Source organism: Chiloscyllium plagiosum, chromosome 5 (genome assembly GCF_004010195.1).
Source record: "Chiloscyllium plagiosum isolate BGI_BamShark_2017 chromosome 5, ASM401019v2, whole genome shotgun sequence".
NCBI classification, from domain to species: Eukaryota; Metazoa; Chordata; class Chondrichthyes; order Orectolobiformes; family Hemiscylliidae; genus Chiloscyllium; species Chiloscyllium plagiosum.
This window is the reverse complement of record NC_057714.1, coordinates 31,980,775-32,003,146: the sequence shown is the minus strand read 5'-3', so window position 1 is coordinate 32,003,146 and position 22,372 is coordinate 31,980,775. Positions and strand designations below refer to the sequence as shown.

At 39.7% G+C, this 22,372-nt stretch overlaps 1 protein-coding gene across 1 annotated transcript in view; it reads left to right on the top strand.

Moving 5' to 3' along the window:
* The window catches only part of LOC122550243 (basic leucine zipper and W2 domain-containing protein 2-like), a 59,735-nt gene extending 40,878 nt beyond the window's left edge, over nucleotides 1-18,857 (top strand). Inside the window, exons 4-9 of the mRNA XM_043691000.1 lie at nucleotides 2,695-2,843; nucleotides 4,302-4,472; nucleotides 5,872-6,018; nucleotides 6,935-7,073; nucleotides 15,353-15,475; nucleotides 18,428-18,857. Of these exons, the coding sequence (XP_043546935.1) occupies nucleotides 2,695-2,843; nucleotides 4,302-4,472; nucleotides 5,872-6,018; nucleotides 6,935-7,073; nucleotides 15,353-15,475; nucleotides 18,428-18,459 (761 nt within the window). The 3' untranslated portion in view covers nucleotides 18,460-18,857. The remainder of the gene's footprint in view (nucleotides 1-2,694; nucleotides 2,844-4,301; nucleotides 4,473-5,871; nucleotides 6,019-6,934; nucleotides 7,074-15,352; nucleotides 15,476-18,427) is intronic.
* Nucleotides 18,858-22,372: the final 3,515 nt, after the last annotated feature.

The following is a 22,372-nucleotide window of genomic DNA, read 5'->3' as shown; positions in this document are numbered from 1 at the left end:
ATTTCAATAAGCCACCACACACTGCAGCGCAGAGGAAAATCACCCATACAATATAATCAAAAAGAATGGGCACCCATTTCTCAGCAACAAACCCAAACAAGCAGACAAAACACATCCAGCAACCCTAGCCACTCTCCCCTACATCAAAGACATTTCAGAAATGACTGGCAGACTACTCAGATCCCTTGGCATCATGGTAGCCCACAAACCCATCAACACACTAAAGCAGCAGTTAATGAACTTGAAAGACCTTATACAGACAACAAGCAAAACTAATGTCATTTACAAATTCTGTGCAAGAACTGTAACAAACACTACATTAGACAAACCGGCAGAAAACTAACCACCAGGATACATGAACATCAGCTAGCCACAAAACGACATGACCTCCTCTCACTAGTATCCCTACATACAGATGAGGAAGGACATCACTTCGACTGGGACAACACCTCCGTCCTAGGACAAGCCAAACAGACATGCATGAGAATTCCTAGAAGCATGGCATTCCAACTTGAACTCTATCAACAAACACATTGACTTGGATTCCATTTACCACCCCCTGAGGAAAAAAGAACAGGAAATGACATCACCAACTCCAAGACACCCGAACATAAATAGAAAGCAGGAAACCCCAGCAGTGCTTTGTCCGCAGGCTCAGTGAAGATGTTACCTCGTATGGTGATGAAATGTCTGAAAATGAACCTTGCAGCTCAGTGAGCAAACCTACATTCAAAACTTGCTAGTCCAAGCCTCTCCCTATAGCTCAAATCCTCCACCCTTGGCATCATCCTTTTCTGAACCCTTTCAAGTTTCATAACATCCTTCAGAGAGGAGGGAGACTAGAATTGCACTCAATATTCCAAAAATGGCCTAACCCATGTCCTTATTTGTGAGATTCTGAAATCCCTATTTAAAGTTTAAGGGGAAATTTGGGAAAGCTAAAGGTTCTAATATTTTCCATGACTGCGGTACTTTCCCAACTTTCTGACCATTTTCCCTTCCCGACTTTCTGCTCAATAATTGTATGTTCTGATACATGGAGCAAATTTTATCTAAGCTGTATGTAGGAAAACTAACAATATTGGGTGCAATATTGGTTTCATGCCCCTTTGCTTGTGGTCTCTACTGAAGTCGCTGAGGAGTTACAGACAGGATCTAACTGCCATTCCAATTAATCCTATGCCTTTCTTTGTCTAGCAAATTTCGGTTACACTCCCAGGAATGCGGCATGGAAGTTAGTCCATTTCTTATAATTACTAACACTTTCACTGAAAAATCTTTCAAGCAAAACACAATTAGATTAGATTACTTAGTGTGGAGACAGGCTCTTCGGCCCAATAAGTCCACACTGACCCTCCGAAGAGCAACCCACCCAGACCCATTCCCCTATGTTTACCCGTTCACCTAACACTATGAGCAATTTAGCGTGACAAACTCACCTAATCTGCACATTTTTGGGCTGTGGGAGGAAACTGGAGCACCCAGAGGAAACCCATGCAGACACTGGGAGAATGTGCAAACTCCACACAGGCAGTTGCCTGAGGCGGGAATTGAACCCTGAAATCTGGTGCTGTGAGGTAGCAGTGCTAACCACTGTGCCACTGTACCAATTAGTTTTATATTATTGACATCAATCCTGTCTAAATTAAATGCCAATTGTTTATTTTTGATTTGAGGTATAATTAAACATTAGTGTTATATGATGGAGCGTGTTCCTTTCCCTGGAGAAAGTGAGGACTGCAGATGCTGGAGCTCAGTTGAGAGTGTAGTGCTGGAAAAGCACAGCACGTCAGGCAGCATCCCAGGAGCAAGTGAATTGACGTTTTGGGCATAAGACCTTTATCGTTCCTGATGATGGACTTATGCCCGAAACGTCGACTCACCTGCTCTTCAGATGCTGCCTGACCTGCTGTGCTTTTCCAGCAATATACTCCTTTCCTATATGATATACCAGAATTTTATCGGGCAGGACTTAATCATTGCGTTCAGATTGATTCCAACAGAGAGAATGAACTATCACAGCTACAAACAAATGACGTATTCAGTCTAATATGGAAGAAAGCGGCTCACATTTATATTTACAACCTTAATTTCCCAAAGCCCTTTTCAGCCAATAAACTGAATGATAATGACTTGGAATTTGTTGTCCTTGAGGGTGGTGCAAGGAGAAACAGTATAAGATTTGAAAAGGAAATATGATGAGTACTTGAAAAGGAATAAACTTCCAAAACTACAGGGATTGATCAGGAGAATGGATATGACTGGATCACTCTATGGCAAGCCGGCATAGATTTGACGGGCCAAATGATAATCTCCTGTTGCGTGATAACTCTGACTTCTGAAGTGTAGTCACTGTTGTGATCTGGCCATCCCTTTACCCACAGCAAGTTCGAATAGAGTAATTTAGAATGACCAATATCTCTGCTGTTCTTCAAAATAGTGACATGGGATCTTTAATGTCCAGCTTGGAAAGCAAAGAGGGTTTTGCTTTAACATTTCATCTGAAAGATGACACCCTGTGAAATTGTAGTGTAGTGCTAGGGTTCCTACCAAGATGTTATGCTCGAGCGTGTGAAATGAAACTTGAACCCAAAACCTTGTCATTAAGGTGAGAGTGCAACTCAACCACATTTGACATTATCGCCTATGAACATCTGCTTCAACCTGTATTTTCCTGATTTATCAGATCTTGAGGAAAGGTTGTCTTAACTTTTTTTGGTCCTTTTAAAACAGGAATATCTGCATCGTTTGCTGTAAAGGTTTTTAAAGCATGGATGGCAGAAAAAGATGCAAATGCTGTTACCTCATCCCTCAAGAAATCCAACTTGGACAAGAGGCTGTTGGTGAGTATATCTGATTCAGGCATTTAGAACTGTGCATTCGTACACCTTCATGAAAGACCAGGTTGAGATTCAATCCTGAAAATGTTAGCGAAGTTTGGGAGGAAAAAAGGAAATCACTACTGTGGAGAAAAGTTGACATCTGCATGTAATATTAACAAAGAGAGAGACAGATGGAAGTTTAATTTGAGTATTACTAAAATATTTAATTTTAATTAAGTATTTGCATCAACATTTGAGTAAGTTTTCTAAGTGAAAATGCACATGAATATCCAAATCAAGTGATTATAATTTCTAAAATTGTGTGTTTCAGTTTGACTATTAGATTAGATTACTTAGTGTGGAAACAGGCCCTTCGGCTCAACAAGTCCACACCGACCCGCCAAAGTGCAACCCACCCAGACCCATTCCCCTACATTTACCCGTTCACCTAACACTACGGGCAATTTAGCACGGCCAATTCACTTAACCTGCACATTTTTGGACTATGGGAGGAAACTGGAGGAAACCCACGCAGACACTGGGAGAATGTGCAAACTCCACACAGTCAGTTGCCTGAGGCGGGAATTGAACCCGGGTCTCTGGTGCTGTGAGGTAGCAGTGCTAACCACTGTGCCACCGTGCCACCACTATATCGAATGAAGAGCCTATATTAATGGGTGAATTAAGAGATTCATGAAAGGTCTAGATAGAGTTAATGGTAGGTGTCTTTTCCCCAGGATGGGGGATTTCAAGACTTTAAGGTGAGAGAAGCAAGATTTTAAAAAAGACATGAGGGACAACTTTTTTACATAGAAGGTGGTTTGTGTGTAGATTGAACTTCCTGAGGAAGTGGTGGATGTGAGTGTAATTACAATATCTAAAAGACATTTAGATAAGCATATGAATAAGAAGGGTTTGGAGGGATGTGGGCCAGGAGCAAGCAGATGGGTCTAGTTAAGTTTGGGATTATGTTCGGCATGAACTGGTTGTTTTGAAGGGTGTGTCTCTGTGCTGTATGACTCTATTCTAAATTCAAGCTAGTGAAAAGCCTGCTGAGAGTTCCTTTTAAAGATGGAAACCTCTAAAAAATTGGGAAGACATAATTAAAGTAAGATTGCTTATTCTTCAATGCAGCAGCTAGTGAAGGCAGTGAATAGCTGAGCCATAAGTATCCGAAAACTCCCAGGTTGAAGTCATGGTCTTTGATCAATTGGTGAATGATCACGTTTGGCCGAAATTAGCAAAGTTCAATCAGCTTCAGCACTTGGGAAGGGGAGCTGATAAGACCAGGTTCCAATAACCTATCTGAAAACTGATTTGCTTTTTATATTTTAGATATTGGCACAATCTGATATTTTAGAATAAATCAGAGTCTGAAACTAAGTATTTTGGACTTTATTGAATAATCAGCCATAATAAATATGAACCATGAGCAGTGAACAGTTTTGCAATTGTGTACCTTGTTTTTCCATCTCATAGGAACTCTTCCCAGCAAACAAACAAAACTTCGAACATTTTGCAACATACTTCACAAATGCAGGTCTTAAAGAACTATCTGACTTTCTCAGAGTCCAGCAATCTCTGGGAACTCGCAAAGAGCTGCAAAAAGAACTTAAAGAAAAACTTTCTCAGGAATGCCCCATAAGAGAGGTATGTTAGCCATGAGGTGGCTTGAAAAGTTCAATTTTCTAGTTGCTAGATAATTGGCTCATTCAGAGTAAATATTATAATTAGATCTAAAAAAAAAGCTCCAAATCTGATAGAACCAGCCTTGTCATTTTTTTTAAAAAGTGGAACTATGATGAACTAAGATATTGTTAAAAAAGGAAAGAGATCCTTTTTTGTAGAGAGTATTTTGATTTGCAGCTAAGGGATGAAATCAAACGGAAAGGAGCTTGGGAGTTTAGGTAGCAGGCTGGATGTGGGAGTAATTTGAGCTCTGCTCAACTCGTAGCAGAGGTAGATTTAAACATGGGAACAGGATTGAGTTGCTTGAGAAATTGGGGAAGTTCTTGTACTTCACTGACCCATAAGTAACCCCACAACCCGAAGCAATATATTGTCTGATTCTGACCTTTTCAGAATCTCTATCTTTGTTGCGTACTGTTGGTGGCTGTGCTTTCAGTTACCCGGGTGCTCATCCCTGGACTACCCTCTTTACAGCTCTCCAACTACCATACTTTCTTCTGACCTTTCATCCCTTCGTTTACAATTTGTGTCTCAGTCAATATGTCAGTGTTTTGTTTTATAATGCATCTTTGAAATTTGGGATCTCTTGTTGTGTTAAAGGCACTTAGTAATATTTAAGTTTTCTTTTTGAAAAAATGCTTACTGGCTGGATTCAGTCCTATTTGCCTCCCGGATTTCCAGAGCCCAGGGAAACTCGGCTGCAACCTAAGACATTGCTGTAATTTGAGGCATTGAGCTTCAAAATATCTGTGGAGCATAACCACATGCACAAGTCTGTCAGTAGCACTGCGATCCCAAAGCAAAACCAAACCCTTGCTGTCAAAATTACATTGTTTCCTATGTCGTACCTTTAGCCCCTAAAGGAAATGCTGAAAAACAAGCAACAACATGTGGATTAATTACATGCTGCTTTGTTAAAAAGGGATGTGCAGAATATATGGTGATGGTGTGTGTTTGCCCTTTGAGCTGAAATGTTTTTTTTAAGTGAGTAGTTTTCCTAATGTCCAACTAAGTTTAATTGGTAGGTGCTTAATTAGTTGATCTCCATTGGAATGGTGCAAGAGGGATGACATTTGGCATCAGAATTTCTCGGCAAAAGAAGGGAAAAACAACCCCAGTGATCCTTGCAATAAATGTGAATGTGGCAACTTGATTGGGCACAGTTGTGATGCATCCTGAAGTTGTGTTGTCCAAGATTGTATCAGTGTGATTGGGGTTCGAGAGAGGAACTGGCATGAAAAATGTTCTGCACCAAATAATCAAATTTTCAGGAAAGGGAATCAGGAGAAAGATTTTCCTCTTTCCATCTAAGTGGTTATTGCCAGACACTTATCATTTCACCTCAACCTATTGTCTTCAGATAGTCCTGTATGTCAAAGATGAGATGAAGAGAAACGACTTGCCTGAACAGGCAGTAATTGGACTTCTGTGGACCTGTGTAATGAATGCCGTTGAATGGAACAAGAAAGAGGAGCTGGTCACAGAACAAGCTCTGAAACATCTTAAGGTATCTACCTCAAAGAATGAAACCTCTTCAGCATTTGGGTGTAAGAACTTGAACTGGTAGATTCTTGAGAGTTTTTCATTCTTAATGAACTGTGATAATTGATTTAGAAGTGACTAGTGAAGCTAGAAAACGTAAATATACTAAGTGTGGAATTTTGAAAACACGTGAGCTGTTTAAATAATTTACAAAAACTTGATAACACTCACTTATGAACATGTATTCTCAAAATTATGGTTAAAGGATTTGAAATTCCAAGTTTAAAAATGTTATATATCTTGCAATCCACTTTTCCAGCTTGCAAGGATAAGGATAGTTGCTCCTCTCCCTTTTCCAGACTTTGTCTCCTGCTTCCTGTAATTGTGTACATGATTGCAAGCCTTACCTTGAGGCTGGGCACCTGAACTTAGCAGCTGGCTGGTATATGCAAGCCAGTTTTCTGCATGTTTCCCCATGGGAAGCTGACAAAGTAGCATATCAGTCAAACCCCAGCGATGAAAGGGTGTTCAATTTAACCCATTTCGGAATGGATTTGAATATTTATCTGTTGGACAATGGATGTTATTGTTGACAATATTGCTGTTTTTAAAATTAAGATGAGTACATTTTTGTCTTCAATGCTGTGCTCTGAACATCACATCAGGAATATGTGTTGGGAAAACCGATGAATATGTTACTGGTTTTACACACACACAAATGATGGATCGAAAATCATACAAGACATATCCAAATCTCTGATATGTTACTCCAGTACTCATATGAGCAGCATTTGAAGAAAAAAATGTACTGCAACTTACCTTTTAATAATCTAAAACATTTGTGAGAAAGTTGGAATTTCTTCGTAATAATTAATGGTGGAGACGAGCAGATAGCTTTCTGTAGCTGACAAATGACTAAATACACTTGTAATCATTTTCAGCAATATGCACCACTCCTTGCAGTATTCAGTACCCAAGGTCAGTCAGAATTGACCCTACTGCAGAAGATTCAGGAATATTGCTATGACAATATCCATTTCATGAAGGCTTTCCAGAAGATCATTGTGCTTTTTTACAAAGGTATGATTTGAATTGGCAAGATTTAATCAAGGAGCAATCTATCACAGTACTGAACAGATGTAGAGTTATAGAGTCATAGAGATGTACAGCACAGAAACAGACCCTTCAGTGCAACTCGTCCATGCCGACCAGATATCCCAACCCAATCTAGTCCCACCTGCCAGCACCTGGCCCATATCCCTAAAAAAAGCTTCCTATTCATATTGCCATCCAAATGCCTCTTAAATGTTGCAATTGTACCAGCCTCCACTACTTCCTGTGGCAGCTCATTCCATACACGTGCCACCCTCTGCGTGAAAAAGTTGCCCCATAGATCTCTTTTATATCTTTCCCTCCTCAGCCTCAGCCTCTGCCCTCTAGTTCTGGATTCCCCCACCCCAGGGAAAATACTTTGCCTACTTATCCTATCCATGTCCCTCATGATTTTATGAACCTCTATAAGGTCACCCCTCAGCCTCCAACACTCCAGGGAAAACAACCTCTCCCTGTAGCTCAGATCCTCCAACCCTGCCAACATCCTTGTAAATCTTTTCTGAGCCCTTTCAATTTCACAACATCTTTCCAATAGAAAAGAGACCAGAATTGCAATATTCCAACAGTGGCCTAACCGATGTCCTGTACAGCCGCAACATGGCCTCCCAACTCCTGTACTCAATACTCTGACCAATAAAGGAAAGCATACCAAATGCTGCCTTCACTATCCTATCTATCTGCGACTCCACTTTCAAGGAGCTATGAACCTGCACTCCAAGGTCTCTTTGTTCACCAATACTCCCAAGGACCTTACCATTAAGAGTATAAGTCCGGCTAATATTTGCTTTCCCAAAATCCAGCACCTTACATTTATCTAAACTAAATTCCATCTGCCACTTCTCAGCCCATTGGCCCATCTGGTCAAGATACTGTTGTAATCTGAGGTAACTTTCTTTGCTGTCCACTACACCTCCAATTTTGGTGTCATCTGCAAACTTACTAACTGTACCTCTTATGCTCCCGTACAAATCATTTATATAATTGATGAAAAGTAGTGGACCCAGCAACGATCCTTGTGGCACTCCACTGGTCCCAGGCCTCCAGTCTGAAAAATAAGTCTCCACCACCACCCTCTGTCTTCTACCTTGGATCTAGTTCTGTATCCAAATGGCTAGTTCTCCCTTTATTCCATAAGATCTAACTTTGCTAACCAGTCTTCCCATGGGGAACCTTGTCGAATACATTAGTGAAGTCCATATAGATCACATCTATCACTCTGCCATTATCGGTCCTCTTTGTTACTTCTTCAAAAAACTCAATCAAGTTTATGAGACATGATTTCCCATGCACAAAGCCATGTTGACTATCCCTAATCAGTCCTTGCCTTTCCAGATACATCCTGTCCCTCGGGATTCCCTCCAACAACTTGCCCACCACAAATGTCCGGCTCACTGGTCTATAGTTCTCTGGCTTGTCCTTACCACCTTTCCTAAACAGTGGCACCATATTAGCCAACCTCCAGTCTTCTGGCACCTCACCTGTGACTATCGATGATACAAATGCCTCAGCAAGAGGCACAGCAATCACTTTTCTAGCTTCCCACAGAGTTCTTGGGTACACCTGATCAGATTTATCCACTTTTGTGCATTTCAAGACATCTAGCACTACTTCCTGTGTAATATAGACATTTTTCAAGATATCACCATCCATTTCCTTACATTCTATGTCTTTTTCCACAGTGAATACTGATGCAAAATACTCATTTAGTATCACCCCCATCTCCTATGGCTCCACACAAAGGCCACCTTGCTGATCTTTGAGGGCCTAGATTAGAGTGGTGCTGGAAGAGCACAGCAGGTCAGGCAACATCCTAGCAGCAGAAAATCGACATTTCGGGCAAAAGCCCTTCATCATTCCAGCATCAGCAGTTTTCACTTTCGCCTACCTGATCTTTTGAGGAGCCCTATTCTCTCCCTAGCTAATCTTTTCTCCTTGATGTAAAAATCCTTTGGATTCTTCTTAACTCCATTTGCCAAAGCTATCTCATGTCCCCTTTTTTGCCCACCTGATTTCTCTCAAGTTTACTCATACTGCTTTCACTCGATCTATCCTGTCTATAGCTGACATATGCTTCCTTCTTTTTCTGAAACAAACCCTCAATTTATTTAGTCATCCAGCATTCCCTATACCTACCAGCCTTTCCTTTCACCCTAAGAGGAATGTACTGTCTCTGGACTCTCGTTATCTCATTTCTGAAGGCTTCCAATTTTCCAGCCGACCATTTACCTGCGAACATCTACGCCCAATCAGCTTTTGAAAATTGTTGCCTAATACCATCAAAATTGTTCTTTCTCCAGTTTAGAACTTCAACTTTTAGATCTGGTCTATCCTTTTCCATCGCTATTTTGAAACTAATAGAATTATGGTTGCTGGCCCCAAAGTGCTCCTCCACTGACTCCTCAGTCACCTGCCCTGCCTTATTTCCCAAGAATAGGTCAAGTTTTGCACCTTCTCTCGTAGGTACATCCACATATTGAATCAGAAAAGTTTCTTGTACGCACTTAACAAATTCCTCCCTTAACACACTGGCAGTCCCAGTCTATGTTTGGAAAGTTAAAATCCCCTACCATAACCACCCTGTTGTTCTTACAGATAGCTGAGATCTCCTTATAAGTTTGTTTCTCAATTTCCCTCTGACTATCAGGGGTCTATAATACAATCCCAGTAAGGTGATCATCCCTTTTTTTTATTTCTCAGTTCCACCCAAGTAACTGAATTTCTGGAAATATCCTCCCTCAGTACAGCTGTAATGCTATCCCTTATCAAAAATGCCACTCCCCCCAACCTGCCTCTTGCCTCCCTTTCTATCCTTCCTGTAGCATTTGTATCTGGAACATTAAGCTGCCAGTCCTGCCCATCCCTGAGCCATGTTTCCGTAATTGCTATGATATCCCGGTCCCATGTTCTTAACCATGCCCTGAGTTCATCTGCCCTCAATGCTAGGCCTCTTGCATTGAAATAAATGCAGTTTAATGTGTCAGTCCTATCTTGTTCTCTGCTTTGTCCCTGCCTGCCCTGACTGTTTTAACTCACTTCTGTTCTCAGCTGTACCCGTCTCAGATCGATCTCTTTCCTCACCATCTCCCTGTGTCCCACCCTCCACCTTACTAGTTTAAATCCTCCCAAGCAGTTCTAGCAAATTTCCCTGCCAGTATATTAGTCCCCTTCCAACTTAGGTGCAATTCATCCCTGTGCAGGTTACTTCTACCCCAAAACAGCTTCCAATGATCCAAAAATATGAATCCTTCTTCCATACACCAGCTCCTCAGCCATGCATTCGTCTGCTCTATCCTCCTATTCCTGCCCTCATAGCACCAGGAGTAATCCAGATATTACTACCCTTAAGGACCTCCTTTTTAAATTTCTGCCTAACTCTCTGTAATCTCCCTTCAGAATCTCAACCTTTCCCCTTCCTATGTTGTTGGTTCTAATGTGGAAAATGACCTCTTGCTGGCCTCTCTCCCACTCGAGAACATTCTACACCTCCTGAGACTTTGTTGATCCTGGCACCAGGGAAGCAACACACCATTCTGATTTTTCGCTGCTGGCAGAAGTGTCTATCTGTACCTCGGACTAGAGAATCCCCTAACACAATCTCATTACATTAGAGCCAGTCTCAATACCAGAAACCTAACTGTTCATGCTATGTTCCCCTGAGAATCCATCACCCCCTACATTTTTCAAAACTGCATGCTTGTTTGAAATGGGGATAGCCCCAGAAGACTCCTGCCTACCTCTTACCTTTCCTGAAGTTAACCCATCTATGTGACTGTATCTGAGACTTCCATCCCCCACTTCCTATAACTGCCATCCATCACATCCCATCGCTCTTGTAAATTCCTCATTGCCTCTTACTGCCTCTCCAGCTGATCCATTCGATCTGATAGGATTCATAACCAATGGCATTTATTGCAGATATAATCCTCAGTAACCCGTAAACTCTCCCTAAACTCCCACATCCGACAAGAAGAGCATATCACTCCACTAAGGGCCACTTTTGCTTTTTTATTCCTCTACAAAACACTGCTCCAAGTTAAATTAATACATATGGGCAGGACGGTGGCACAGTGGTTAGCACTGCTGCCTCACAGCGCCAGAGACCCGGGTTCAATTCCCGACTTGGGCGACTGACTGTGTGGAGTTTGCACATTCTCCCCGTGTCTGCGTGGGTTTCCTCTAGGTGCTCCGGTTTCCTCCCACACTCCAAAGATGTGCAGGTCAGGTGAATTGGCCATGCTAAATTGCCCGTAGTGTTAGGTAAAGGGGTAAATGTAGGGTAATAGGTGGGTTGCGCTTCGGCGGGTCGGTGTGGACTTGTTGGGCCGAAGGGCCTGTTTCCACACTGTAAGTAATCTAATCTAAGTATTCTAATCTAATCTAATCATATGGCTTATATTTTAAGTTTAATTAAGAGTAGTTAATGTCTGTCATAAATATGCATCTTGCAATTTTGTTAGTTCAGATTTTCAGATTGTATAAATTAATTACTTTTACAGGTGGAAATTTCATGTGGGAGCCAAGTGTAGGTAGCACCAAATGACTGACTAATAGGTTTACTGAGGTAAATCATGAATAATTAGTTTCAGCTAAGCTTAGATTTGAAATGCTATAGGAGGAAGGTACAAACTGGCAAAGATGAGCTTTTGTGGTCATAGAAGACAAATCATTGGTGTTAAAGGCTTCATTATTTTTCCACATAGAGTTAAAAATTGTTTATGGGAGAAATCAGGTATTTGACATAAAGGAGACAAAGTAAGCTTTATGGAAATGGAAGGAATCAATGAACAAAGGCAAGAGTTGTGACAGATAAAGGTAGGTGTTGCTATCACAGGTGGTAACAATTCAACTAAACTTTTGAAAAAAGTTATAATGCAAGAATTGAAAGAATACATAAAGACAATATCTATGCAGTGCAAACAATTTCCTTAATTTTCAGGCATCGGGTGGCACAGTGGGTCAGTGGTTAGAACAGCTGCCTCACGGTGCCAGAACCCAGGTTGAATTACAGCCTGGATAACTGTGGAGTTTGCATATTCTCCCCATGTCTGCATGGGTTTCTGCCAGGGCTCCGGTTTCTCCCCACAGTCCAAACTTGTGCAGGCTAGGTGGATTAGCCATGGTAAATGTGGGGTTATGGTGATAGGATAGGGTCTGAGTTGGGAAGTCAATGCAGACTCAATTGGCAAATGGCCTCTTTCTGCACGGTAAGGATTCTATTTTGCACCACTTTTTGCAGTATTCTGTGGAGAATCTGATTAAACGTTGGCCCTACACTAAAGATTCAGGAATGCTGCACTAGTGTCTATTTCACTTTAGCTTCATTTCCACTTGATTTGTATAATATCAGTCATGACCCCTGAACGTCCTAAAAGTCTCTACAGCCAACTCATTTATTTATTGAAGCATGTCACTGATGTAATGTAGGAAATGCAAGAAAATGCTTTTTGGTACCGTTTGAGAAGGTTAAATCATCAAGCTTCAGACATTGCATTGAAATTGCTAACCTCTGAGATTTGAAGTAATGGAATCATCAAAATAAAGTATGATACATTGGATGTCAAGCAGAGGTGGTGTGAAGAGACTTAACGAATGGACAAAACAGTGCATTAGATCATAATAGAAATCTGAAAATCATATTTGCGCAGATGGCAGATGTTCATTAACATAACATTAGGACGAGACAGTATAATGGTGTCCTACTGAAACTTCTACTAAGGTGTTAAAGCAATCATACTATTGCATTTCAAATACTTTGATTGCAGGATCTTCCATAATTCACTAGAGTTAGAAGGATTATGTAGATCAAGAAACATGTTGAAGTGTTTTCATTTCTGCAGATTTTCCATCCATTTGCCTGCTTTTAGCTCAGGCTGCACTGAAACTCTTGGCTTGGTAGGATACAACCAGATGGGTGACATGACCCTGATCCTGTGCATCACTGAAGTCATAATAAAAGCATGAGCTTGAGACTTGTAAACAGGTTATTCGTATATAATTCCCATCAAAACTAATCCTCATTTTTGTTCTCGACCAACACCAAGAATGTGTTCTTACAGTAGGGCAGTTGAATAGCAACCCTAAAGATTTATTTTCTGCCAGGTCTAGGGAAACTTTCTTGATTACCTTTCTCAATGTCTATTGATGTCCCATTCCCCAAAATTGTTGCACATTTCATTCCTAAAATAATCTTGTGTGCAACCTATCACTACCAGCAGGACTGAAATGAAAGGCTGTCCCTTTTCAAATATCCTAAAATTAATTTTGGAATGGCATTTGTACTGCGGCATTATAACACTTAATTATTGTCAATGCCCTTAAATTTGTTTCATGGTATGCCTTTAAATACACCTGTTCTTCAAATCATCAAAAAAGTTTTAGGTTTTTTTGGTTCTTAAGTCAGAAGTGAGCATTGTCGAATTAGCTGCTGAGTACAATTTAGAGAGAGAGTGCACTCTTGCTCCTATTTGTCACTGGTAGTTGAAGTGTGTATTTCAGGCAGTGGATAGGTGATGATCAAGTATATTACTTTGTTTTGGATGATGTGCTGCTGATTTTGGTGTTGGAGCTGCACTCTTGCAGCCAAATGTAGAATTTTATATCATCTTCTTGACATGGCTTGTAAAAGAAGGATGGACTCTGGGGAATCAGGCAAGTTACTCACTACAGAATTCCCAATCTCTGACTTGATGTTGAAACTACAGTGTCTGTATGGCTGATGCAGCTAAGTTGCTGTTCAATAGTTAACACCACCTCCTCTACCTCCTCCCTTCCCCTCCCCCACCCACTCAAATTAATGGGTGCTAGAAAATTAGCTAGGGTTAATTGTCTAAATCAATTTTATTTCCCTCTTGAATTGTTGTTTGAATAAAGTTATAGTCAGTTTATAATAGGCTCTGTGTGAGAATCTTCTGCGTGATATAATTCTTTCAGTAAACTGCTCCCCAGTAATTATCCATGAAGAACTATTGAAATTGTTAAAATTCAAGGACGATTTGTGCAAATGGTGGGGTCAGGATACCTGACAGCACTGTGCAGAAGTCAGTACAAGCAACATTCCTTGTAAAATTGAGTCCATCATTTTATGTTGCAGAAAATTCCATTCAGGGGACCTAATTCATTCCCAGAAAATGTCCTATCAAAGCCTGTCACTCTTGGTTGTTGCTGTTTAAAAGATTAAATGGGTGGCTGTAAATTGGTATTGTACAACATTTCATTATTAATAAAGATCCAGCTATACCAATACTGATACCTACTTGGATCTCAAATTTTGAAGTTGTAGGAAGGAGTGTAGAAGGGTAAAATTTCCCACGAAAAGATTGTTTTCTATCCTTCCACTTTTTGGCAAAGGCAAGGTAGAAAATTAACCCATGTCATTTTGAGGATAACACTTAAAAATGTGTACTTGCCTCCTGAGGTTATTTCTGGAGCAGTTTATATGCTGCTGAAAATCTTTGTACAGAGTTGCTGAATCTTGTTCGAACTTCAATATCAACTCCCAGACAGTGGGTTTGGAAGGAAGGTTTATGCTGGTTGCAGTGTGTAACAGCTGGAACCAAACTAGCAGTCTGAAAACATCATCTTTATTGTGACCTACATTCACTGGTATGAGTTGAATCATTTTTAGTTGGTAATAGTTGCAGGTTGAGGTGATGCCATGAACTGAAATTTTCAGCTTCCTTTGAAACTTTGCCTACCGTTCACAAGTGTTATAAGATTGCAAGCACCTATATATGCCCTGTTATGTTAGCTTTCTGAAGAAGCTAAACGAGGCTATTTTATGGATCCAAATTGAAGTGGTCACTGACCCGATCAAAATATTTTAATGAGCCTTCACTGCTCTAAGCAAGGTTAGCAAACAAGGTCAAAGTACGAAACTGACCAATAGCATTATAACCATTTGGTACTTGAGCAATATCTCTGCCACATGATCCTCCCTATGCTTAGTGTGGCCTAGCAAAAGTCCTTTTGCAGGATGAGGAGTGATTAATGACAAGGGCATCTGTTAGAGCTGTTGCAGTTAGAGTAGAACAGTTACAAACACTCTGCTGAGTCAATAGCCTTTAAATATCACCCAGCATCTGTGTTAGTCCATTAGGAAGAGACGATCAACTTGGCATCTAACATGTTGCGTGAATTCAGTACCTGTCATCAAAGGAGAATGGCAGCATTTTTTTTGCTAGAGATTGTATGGATTTTTATTTGACTTTAAAAATTACTGACATTGTGTTAACTGCTTTGAATCACAGCTGATGTCCTGAGTGAAGAAGCCATCCTAAAATGGTATAAGGAAGCACATGTTCCCAAAGGCAAAAGTATGTTTCTTGAGCAAATGAAGAAATTTGTTGAATGGCTACAAAATGCTGAAGAAGGTAAAATTTGTGTCTATTTCTGTCTTTACAAGGCCATATAATATCACGTCTTATTCCCTGCACCAAATTCCATACTCTTGACAAATACTAATGTTAAAATGAGTAGTGCTGTTATTCTTTTTAAATAGTCAGTTTACTCTGACTTTCTTTAAGTGAAAACAATAAAGTTATGACATTCTGCCATCAGTGAAAATCTTTGTACAGAGTTGCTGAATCTTGTATTGCTTGACTGTTCTAACTTCAATATCAACTCCCAGATGGTGAGTTGGGAGGGGAGAAACCTTTAATGCTGGTTGCAGTGTGTAACAGCTGGAATCAAATTAGCAGTCTGAAATCATCATTATCATTATTTTGATAGACACTGCCTATTCACTGGTGTGAGTTGAATCATTTTTACTGTGCAATCATAATTGCACTTTCTAACCTCAAACTGCGAAAGTGTATGCAGATGGTATAAGTATAAACTGGAAATCAAGTTTGCCATATTCTAGACATTAGATCTTCTCTTTCTATACTGTCGTAGTGTTTCAGAGTGAAGTATGTTGACAGGGCTTAAATCTAAATTTAATGATCAAGTTGTCCAATGCAGATTTGAAAACTAAATTAAAAGATATCATGGTAGGTAAGCATTGCAAACGTTTAAAGAATTGACTCATTATATATACTTATTCTCTTACAGAATAAAAGAGGTTTGAATTACTAAGAAAATTTAATGTAATCTTGAATTTAAAAAAAAGAGGCTGATAATGTCATCAAAAATTGTAGTAAGCCTGAGGATTGGGAGAAGTTTAGAATTCAAATGAAAGCAAAGAAATCGGTAAATGTCAAAATGGAATATGATAAATGAACAAAACACACAGGATAATAAATCGTTTTCAGGGCATGCAAAGGAAAAGTTTGGCAAAAGGAATTGCTGATTCCTTGGCAGCAAACAGAAGTTTTAATGGAGGAATAGATTAGGTTAGAGAACTATTCCTGTGGGTTGAAACTGAGCAAAAGTAACCCCACTATTCAAGAACAAAAAGAAACTAAATAGTTCCTATTTAGGCCAGTTTGTTAGACATCAGTAGCAGAGAAAGGATTAACATCTATTGCCAAGGGCTATAAATTAGCAACAAGACCTGACAGGTCAGTTTGTATTTATGAGAGAACAATCATGTTTGACGTATCTATTGAGTTTAAGGTTTTAATGAGTAAAGTTAATGAAAGGAAACCAATAATGTTCTGCAAATTCTCAAAAAGCATTCATGAAATGGTTGAAAAATACATTAGTATGGAGTGAGGATTAGAAGGTAATCTTTAGAATTTTATACTGCAGAGAGCTATGGAAGCTCGTTGAAGACTAAGACTGATCATTTTTTGGATACTAATAGAATTAAGGGATATGGAGTGTAGGATTGGTGTAGATCAAGCATGATTCTTTGGAATGATAAAATTGTCATGGTCTTAGCAGACCATAGGGCTGCTTTCTCATTAGAGAGATGACTGGTGGTGGGTTAACCTGAAAGTCACCATGCCTTCGGCAAGGGGAGAGGTTGAGTAAGGTCAATGGGCCAAATCCCCTATTCCTGTTCCCCATAAGAACAAATTTACAAGATTCAGTCCTTTAATAAATTCTGCAAATTTTGTCTGCAATCCCTAAATGTGACTTCCAGAAATTTCTGGATAAATTTTATTGGGGATCTAAATTACTCAGAGAACAGACATTTCTCCGAGCACTGAGAAAACAGCCACACCACATTCTGAAAGCGTGGCCATGGAAACTTTGCTGAAAACAAAGATTCACTGTTGATCTTTCCATCAGCTCAAGAGCATATAACTGTCATTGCCATGCTGCAAAGTATCAAGAGATTTAACGAGGACTTTTTGTAAATCATTTCACTGACCTTAGAGGATCACTGTTTCATGACAATTTTTAGGATGATTATGTTGGCAACCTGTGTCTGTAGTTTTATTCAAATTTCAACATTTCAAAACTGCTGTTTGTATTCAGCAGGTGAGGCAGTATCTGTGGAGGAAAATAATTCATTAACTTTGCAAGCACTGAGACGCTATCAAAATTGGTGGATGCTAATGAGAACCAGCCTTTTTTTAAAAAAATGGACAAATGGAAGGGGCAGGGCAGACATTTAGCAGGAGCTAATTGAGTCGGGGAAACTAGTGGGAATGGGGAAACTTCAGGAGCCTCGGAAAATCTTATCTAAGCTCTTCAGATTTTACTTATTATCTGACCTATTATCTTGCTTGCTTGCTAGGATGAACCAATTCTTTTCTTTCAAATAAATCTTGATTATGGGATTCTTCAATTAATGTCTGGATCAAAATTGGAGTTAAGTTCTGTTGGACCTTCCTTAGAAGAAACAAACTAAAATGTTCCACCTATCCCCAATAAGTTGAAATGCAGTACTTTTAAATGACTAAATTCCTACACTGATAAATAACTTTCAAATATATTTGAACATCGAGAAGTGTAACATTTTATTCAGTGTCCAGTTGTGGATTCACAGAATGGCATTGGGAACCTTCAGCTTGGTGCCCAGACTACTGTGGGCTTGGACCTGTGCCAGGAGAACTTTTTGCTCTTCAGGCTCCAGACCACCTACTTGGGTTGTTGCTTGTTCCTGGCTGCACAATAGTTGTTGCTTGGTGTCTTCTTAGAGGGATCCCTATTTGCTGGCCCGTTCCACCTCCAGGTTCTGCTCAGGCCACTGGTGGAGCTGTCCATCTCAGTTGTCTGGGAGGACCGGGCCGTCCTCCTGACCAATGGGGGTGTTGGTCGTGACTGAGCTCCCCTCTGTTTCTCTGTGGGATGGAGGCTGTTGAGACTCTGCAAACAAAATCAATATTGCTCATTCACTCTTCAGATTATTAATAGTGGGGATAGGATGTAACAAAATTGTTTTAAAGTAATCAACCTAACAACTACTATATACATTTGACTTTTCTTTCTAGAATCTGAATCAGCAGAAGGTGAAGACGATTAGCAATGGAGCTTGACCAAGTACAACATAGTTTGTGAGGGTCTGTTCCCTTGCATTTATGGTTTCAGTAGAAGAGATTGATTCCAAATCAAATGGAAACTATAGGATAGCCTGCCTTATGTGTAGAAGAACTGATGTGAAATAACAGAGCTCTGAAGCATTACCCGCTTCTGAAATTCCACTTTGGAGGCTATATGCTATAACTTAGTAAAACTATTTAAAAGGAGCATTGTAGCCTAAAATGAAATAAGTTTGATCTTCTAGCATAATTTTCAAATTCTGTGAACTTTACACTTCTATTGTAGCCTTTGATTTGTCCACATTTGTAGTTTATTAACTGTTTGTGAATATGTAATTTGACACTAGAATTTTTTGAATAAACATTTTTGTATTTTAAAAAATACATGTCAGGAGGTCTTGTACCTTCTAGTACAGGGCACATTCCCTGCTGTTTTTGTCTGTTGTCTCTGCAAACAAATTATATTTTTGAAGATTTTGGTTTTGAAAGCCTTCTGCCTGTGACATTATCTGTTAGCTATAAATAAATTGGCCCTAAAACCCTTCCACCCCAGATGTTTTGGAGTCTGTGTTGTTTACGACCACTGGGGAAAGAAAGCCAAGGACAACATAACCTTGTTAAAGAAGGAGCTTTCTCACACCTCCCCACACCCCCATTTTTTAAAAAAAATGAACCATCAATATCCAAAGATGGCTTCATTTTAAAACCCCTTAATCCTAAATTGTTAGTATTCGAAAGCACGTATACATTGACTATAAACGTGCAAACATGCACAACTGTATTCTGTTTCAAACTGTTGTACTCCTGCCACCAAACGCCTCAGTTTCTCATTCAAATCTCGACCATACATCAACAATCACGTTTTCTCATCCAGCCACATGCACAATTTTTAAATTGAATGGCTGGAACAACAAGCTCCATCTAAACAGTCTAGCATTTTTTTTCTTCAATTTCTCCATAAACTTCAATGGCTTATGATCAATGTATATGATTGTCTCAGATACATTACTGGTAATATAAACACTGAAAGGTAATGCCAACAGTAAGCTCAAAGTCTCCTTCTCGACCATCGAGTATTTCTGCTGATGAATGTTCAACTTCCTGGAGAAATACCCGTTCGGTCTTTTTATCTTCTCATCATCGTCGTGCAAGAGCACAGCATTAACACCTTGTCGTCGTCTTGCAAGAGCACAGCACCGACGTCCACATCATTTGCATGGATAGCCACCTTAAATGGCTTTGTGTAATTAGGTGTGGTTAATACCGGGGCAGTGGTTAACACAGCTTTCAGGATGTCAAATGCCTTCTGACAATTCGCTGTCCACTTCTTGCCTGCCATTAGCAATTCATTGCTAAAATTTGGTGCGAACTTTCGATAAAATCCACTCAATCTCAGGAACTGTAGTCCTGTTCTTTTTGTCGATGGTGTGGGAAACTCCCCAGTTACCTTTGTTTTTGCATCCCGTGGGGGCCATTTATCCTTGTCCAATAACATGGCCCAGGAAGGTGATTTGATCTTCGGTAAATTCACTTTTAGCCAGATTTATCACCAAGCCTGCCTTCCGAAGTTGATCGAACAAGTCTGATAAATGCTGTAAATGTTACTTCTATGTGTGACTAAAAATCACCATGTCATCTCTATGTATACGACACAGTTGGGTAATCCGGCAATGACTTTATCGGTTAGTTTCTGAAATGTGGCTGGTGCATTTTTCATGCAAAATGGCAGGACTTTGAACTGATATAGGACAAAGTTAGGACTGCAAATGCCGGAGATCAGAGTCAAGTGTGTGGTGCTGGAAAAAGCACAGCAGGTCAGGCAGCATCTGAGAAGTAGGAAAATCGAAGTTTCTGGCTAAAGCCCTTCATCAGGACTTTGCCCGAAACATCAATACTCCTGATCCTCTGATGCTGCCTAACCCGGTGTGCTTTTTCAGCACCACACTCTCGACTTCGAACTGATATAGTTCATTGGGCATTACGTAAGCTGAAATTACCTTCAAACTTTCTGACAAAGGTACAGACCTATAATCCTCTAAGCAAGTCCAAATTAGAAATGTAAGTTGCTTGTCCCATCTTTTCAACAGAGCTTTCCAAATGTGGAATCAGATATGATTCAGTTTTTGTAACTGTATTGACTTTCCAATAGTCCCCACATAACTTGGGTACCAACCATTATTATGGGGGAGCCACTGAAACCCGCTTTGATTATGTCATCTTGGAGCATGCGTTCAATCTCCTTTTGAATGTGTGCCAACCTTAGAGAGTTTTGCCTATAAAGATGTTGCTTAATTGGAACAGCATCTCTAATATCTACCTCATGCATAATTAGGTGAGTACTTCCCAGCTAATTTCCGCTTATCTCCCCATGTGATAGTAATAGGTCTTTCAGGTTATTTCGATTTTCCTCTGGAAGGTAACTCAATAATTTATCCCAATTTTTGACAGCTTCATTATTGTCCAATTAATTTGAGGAATGTCCAATTCAGAATCTTCTGAACTTGGTTCTTCCCTTTATGTTGTAATCATTAATACCTTATCCTCTTGCTTTTCTTCCCTGTCAAAATACCTTTTGAGCGTATTCACATGACACACTCATGAGATTTCTTTGTCTGGAGTCCATATCAAGTAGTTCACCTCACTCAATTTCCTTTCGACTTGAAAGATCCATTAAACCTTGCTTTAAATGTTCACCTATCACTGGATATAATACCTTATCACCGATAGCAAAATTTGTGAATTTTTGATTTCCTGTCTGTTTCTTGTTTCTTTGTATGCTGTAATACTTTTAAATGAGTCAACTCCCTCGCTCTATTTAATCATTCCCTAAAATTTGATACTTATTCCAAATATGTGGTCTCCGAATGCTGACATACCAATTTCTCCTTAATCAATTATAATGGTCCTCTCGGTTCATGCCTAAAATCTAATTCAAGTGGAATTAATTTGGTTGATTCATTTGGTGCATCTCTGATTGCACAAAGCACAATCGGAATTCCCTCATCCCAATCATCTGGACAGTCTTGACTATAAGCCCTTAACATGGTCTTTAATGCCTGATGCCAAGTTTTTAGTGCTTCCTGCAATTCTGGATGGTACAAAGTAAATTTGAATTGTTTTATTCCTCAGCTGTCTATAAACTTCCTTGAATAATTTTGATGTGAAGTTTGACCCTTGATCTGATTGTATTGCTGTTGGTAGTCCAAATCTACTGAAACATTTGCACAGTTCCTCTACAATCCTTCTAGTGCGATATTGTGTAATGTAATAGCCTCTGGAAATCTAGTCGACACATCTATTATTGTTAACAGATACTGATTCCCACTTTTTTTGTTTGAGGTAGGGGACCTACACAATTAAGAGTCTTGTAAAACATTCCTCAAATGCAGGAATAGGTACTAAAGGTGCAGGTCTTATTACTGCTTGTGGTTTTCAGTTACCTGTCATGTTTGACTAGTCTGGCAAAATTTAATTACATCCTTGTGCAATCCACACCAGTAAAAATGTTTTTTTTTTAAATCATGAGTTTTCCCCACTCCTAAATGACCCCTAGAGGTAGCTCATGTGCCACTCTTCACACCTCCTTTCTATAACCCACTGGCAATCCAATTTGATTAACTTATGCCCTTTTCTCATCTGCCTGAATATGTGGTGATCTCCATTTCTTCATTAAGACATCATTTTTAAGAAAACATTCAGGAATACATTTTGGTTCCTTTTTCTGTGTCTGCCTTTTGATACAATTGCTTTAAATTTTCATCTTTCTGCTGTAACACAGTTAATTTATCTGAGGTAAAGATGTCTGCATTGTCATCTATGTGCTCCTGGCTTGTCTCAATCATTTGATTAAACAGGTCTCTTGCTAATTCCACGTGAGTTCTCATTACTTCAGGAAGT